This window comes from Mus musculus, chromosome 12 (genome assembly GCF_000001635.26).
Source record: "Mus musculus strain C57BL/6J chromosome 12, GRCm38.p6 C57BL/6J".
In the NCBI taxonomy this organism is placed as follows: Eukaryota; Metazoa; Chordata; class Mammalia; order Rodentia; family Muridae; genus Mus; species Mus musculus.
The window spans coordinates 31,921,621-31,925,644 of record NC_000078.6 but is presented as its reverse complement, the minus strand read 5'-3'; the positions used below and the strand labels follow the sequence as shown (position 1 = coordinate 31,925,644).

Below are 4,024 nucleotides of genomic sequence, written 5' to 3'. Positions count from 1 at the left end.
CTGTAAATGCAAAAGAAAACTGTCATAAGTCCAACAGTTTTGATAGCACCGATATGGAAACAAGACCGTCTGTTCCTGGAACAGCACAGTGCCACAGACCAGTGTCAACAGCCTTTACACGTGCATTAGAGCTACAGTGGCTGTGCCAGGTGAGTGGTGCAGTATGGCCGATTTCAGTCTTCATCTCAGTATGTGCTCCTTTCCTTTGTCCTGAAGGCACGTGAAAGAATGCACATAGCTGTGTCTCCCCCAGAGCTCAGCTAGGGGAGAAAAAGCCTTGGACACACATGCTCAGACAGACCCTTTGCGCACATAGTAAAACAGACAGGGCAGCCTACAGCTACAGCATTTTCGGGTTTTTAGTTTTTGGTAGGTTTTATGATGGAAAGTCTGAACTTAGTTAAGTACTTCCATGTGTTGCTGTGCCGTTGCTTTGATAATCTTTGGTTTGTACTAGGGACAGGAGACAGCAAATGGCAGCAGCATTCATGGCCCTTGGCTTGCTCCTTTATACCTAAGGTCATTTCCTTCCCACCACCACAGCAGAGCTGTAGGGAAGCTACAAGGCTACAACAGTGGTCTCCATGAGAAGACGTGTGTATGTTCGCCAAGTAAAGCTAAGAGTGGTTTGTAGTTTGTACTTCTTTATAAAGTCCCCACTGTTCTGCATACATACTCATTGCACGTCCCATTTAGCAATTCTGTTTATTCCCAAACACTAGAAATAGCCAGTGTTGTTCAGATGTGTTCTTTATTTGTGTCCATCTGTCTTTTAGACATTTTAAGTAACATTGCTTCTAGGTGTCGTTTGGTCAGCTACCAAATGCTTGGCATCGTTCTGTTCCTCTTTCCATCATGGAGCCCAGGGAACTGGTTCCCTTCAAACTCTCATTCCCATTTACATGGGATCAGTTACAAGGTCCTCAAACTCACCCCACCTATTTCACATCTGGCCCCCTGCCGACCACCTTGTTTCCCTTAAATGCTTTCTGTCTTGTTTGTAAAGCTGCTAGCTGGGTCTCTAGCATCACCTGCCCTTCACTGTTTGCAAGAGGAAGTCCCCAGGCAACCCAGCTTTGTTGGAAACAACTATGCAGCCCTTTATGCCACTTTGGGCTTCAGGGCAGTCTAGTGTAGCATGAAAAAGACCCACTTTGTACTTCACTTGCTGCAGCTAAGGCCAGCATCCAATCAGGGAAGAAATGGAAATAGTATATTTCTCCCTCAGATAGGAGTTGGCAGAGAACCTGTTTGGTTTTGACCATGCACATATCTTACAATTAAAGAAATGAGTTCATCTGCACACTTACTCTTATCTGTGGGACGAATGCCCTTTCTTGTGTTCTCCCTAGACGGCTCTTTATCATTTAGGGCTCAGCTTTAAAAATTTCCTCTGTCATAAAACCCTAACACTAGGTAGCAAAAAATTACCCTGGAGTCACAGATATGAAAATCCTGACTACAGAGTACCGAGCATTTTGAAATTCCTGAAGGCTGTGTTCAGGATATGAGGGAGTATGGACAGGCCATTACTAAGCCAACTTCTCCAATTAGATATAATCCTGTTACTGGTCATGTGCGTAGCCTCAAGTCCCATATAATGAGTAATCCTAGCTACTGACAGAAGTCAGTGCTCTTAGCATCCTTTTGTGGGATGGTCCAATGTCAGGTAGCAGAACCAACCCTTAAGGACTTACTTCTCTCTGTATTTTTTAATAAATTTGAAAATTGTTTCTTTGCCAATTGGCATACCAGCTTAGGCAGTTGCTCCAACTCCACAAATGTCTTCAAAGCCAGGCTGAAAAGGGCTCAACCATCTTGAAGCAGTTGGGTATGTGTGCATGCACATGTGCACACACATGTACATTTTCCAGTCTTAAGAAATAAGTGGAAAATCTTAGAAACTAATGTTCCATAGTGGACACACTGTTCTATTTACAAAGTGCACTTAAAAAAAAAACACTCTGCATTTGTAGAGCTAAGCATATAAATTATACATCACATTGAAGGAAGTTTAGAAGTAAGTTTGGTTAGATTTTTCTTTTGATATTCATCAAGAACACCATTAGAATGACAGTGAGAAAACAGATTAAGCAGCCCTCCCACATAAAATCAAGAGCAGGATTTGTAAGCATTTATTAAATTACTTCATTTGCTTCAGGAAAACATTAGCTTTCTTGGAAGTCAGGCAAGCATTATGTAAGAGGTTTGTAACCACACAAGACTGCTGAAGTTACCCTGACATAGGAAAAAGCAATGGGTTTAATACTAAAGGATTGGCCTGGGTTCATAGGTCACACTGTTAGGTGACACACCAAATAGGTGTTTTACAATTTGTCAGGCATTAAAAACTTCATTGTGATTAGTACTAAAATTATAAGTGAATTTTAAGGCATTTAAGATTTTAGAAACAGACAAGCTGGGAGAATAAGACCTAGCCTATGAGTTCTGGATAATGGCAAGATGGCTAGGGGGCCAAGGATTCATACGGTTCCAAGTGTTTTCTGTAACAATGGATAAAAATACCATTAGGCACTAGTGAAGGCTAAATGGTTTCAACCTATGTGTCCTCAAAGGGCAACAATATGATGCATTGCTCTCCCCTGCAAATACCATGATAAGCAGATTTATATCTTGTTTGTAAGATACACAGGCAGATCCAACCATTTCCGCAGAGCCCGGGAATTTTTGTATCCAAACTGACATTTTGTCTTCAGTAAGTGCATGGTCTGAGCCAGGTGGGCACCTCTGCTCCCAAGCCCACATGTTGGGGGCATCTGGTAGCTGAGCTGCTGCAGCCCCCAACTTCCTCCCTGGCCTGGGTCAGTGATTGCTCTGCCTTTAATGTCAAGTTCACTGTTAGCCAGGCAGAAGAGAACTCGCCTTGGCAGTCTCAGCAGCAGCACTCTACTGTTCCACACTCCCCACTGCTAACAGCCTAACAGATGGGAGGAGCAGAGCGAGGCCCCACCAAGAAGCTAAAGGAGATGCTGACATCTGAGACCACCACTTGCCCTGGGTCTATCTATAGGGAGAGAATCATCCATCTTTGGTAGGCAGGATCAAAACACTTTTGAGTAACGTGTAAGAACACACACCCTCTAAGACAAAAGGTTTACTCTCGCTAAGAGGCAGGGTGTTGTGACAGTAGTTTCTGTGGACCCCCCAGGCAGGCTTCGAGCAGGAAGGTTCTGGGGTCTGGTGTGTGTGTGTAAGACAGGGGTGTAGGGGGTGGGGAGTGGCTGGGACTAGGCAGTATTTATGAGTAGCGCTTTCACTTGCTGAATGTGAGCTTAGCAACAGCATCACTGATGACATCACCCAGGAGACATTTTTAAAAAGAAGCAGAAGAAAACAGATTTGTGATCACAAACCCACAGCAAGACAGCCATATAGATGAACTCATTTCAAGGCCTGCTGAATCGTTTCCTACTATCAGCTATATTGATAATGTAAATTGATAAACTCAGGCTGAGTGCATATTTGGGACTCAGAAAAGAAGGCACAGAGACACTGCAAATTGAAACCCAAATGTCCTGACTACATCCTAACCCTGTTCCATGAGCAGGTTTAACTAGGCCTAGATACTGACAGGAAGCTCAGTGCTCAACATTTCTCTTGTACGGGTCAGCTTCTTAGTGAGAAAAGATAAGGAACAATAGAACCCGGGCTCATCTTCCTTATCCCACACAGGTTACTAGAAGCCACACACCTGTGGCTCACCTTCTTCAGTGAAATCCTTTACCTAACTGAGGCTCAGATGAGTTAGTGGGCCTGCCTTATCCATACACCTAGATTGCCAGGGTAGAGAATGCATTCAGGGGTTATAGCAATGGTAACTGATATTAGACAACCAGGTGGACAGGAGCTGACTGAGGACTTACTCGTTTTCTAGTGTGGCTGGTTCAGTGATGGTGGCCTCCCGTGACAGGGTATCTAGGAATATAGGGTGTTTGAGGGGTGATTAAATTAAAACATTTGAGGTTGAGGTTTCTGTGGTATATTTGAATGCAGATGCCTGACA

The 4,024-nt window shown here is 43.8% G+C and overlaps 1 protein-coding gene across 7 annotated transcripts in view; it reads right to left on the bottom strand.

Moving 5' to 3' along the window:
* Positions 1–4,024, bottom strand: part of Cog5 (component of oligomeric golgi complex 5) — a 282,812-nt gene that overhangs the window by 11,986 nt on the left and 266,802 nt on the right. The window contains exon 22 of one of the 7 annotated variants that reach the window (XM_006515083.2): positions 998–3,936. The exons of the other annotated variants lie outside the window; for them this stretch is intronic. Within the exon in view, the coding sequence (XP_006515146.1) occupies positions 3,906–3,936 (31 nt within the window). The 3' untranslated portion in view covers positions 998–3,905. Of the gene's footprint in view, positions 1–997; positions 3,937–4,024 lie in introns of those variants that run through there. 7 annotated transcript variants of the gene reach the window in all.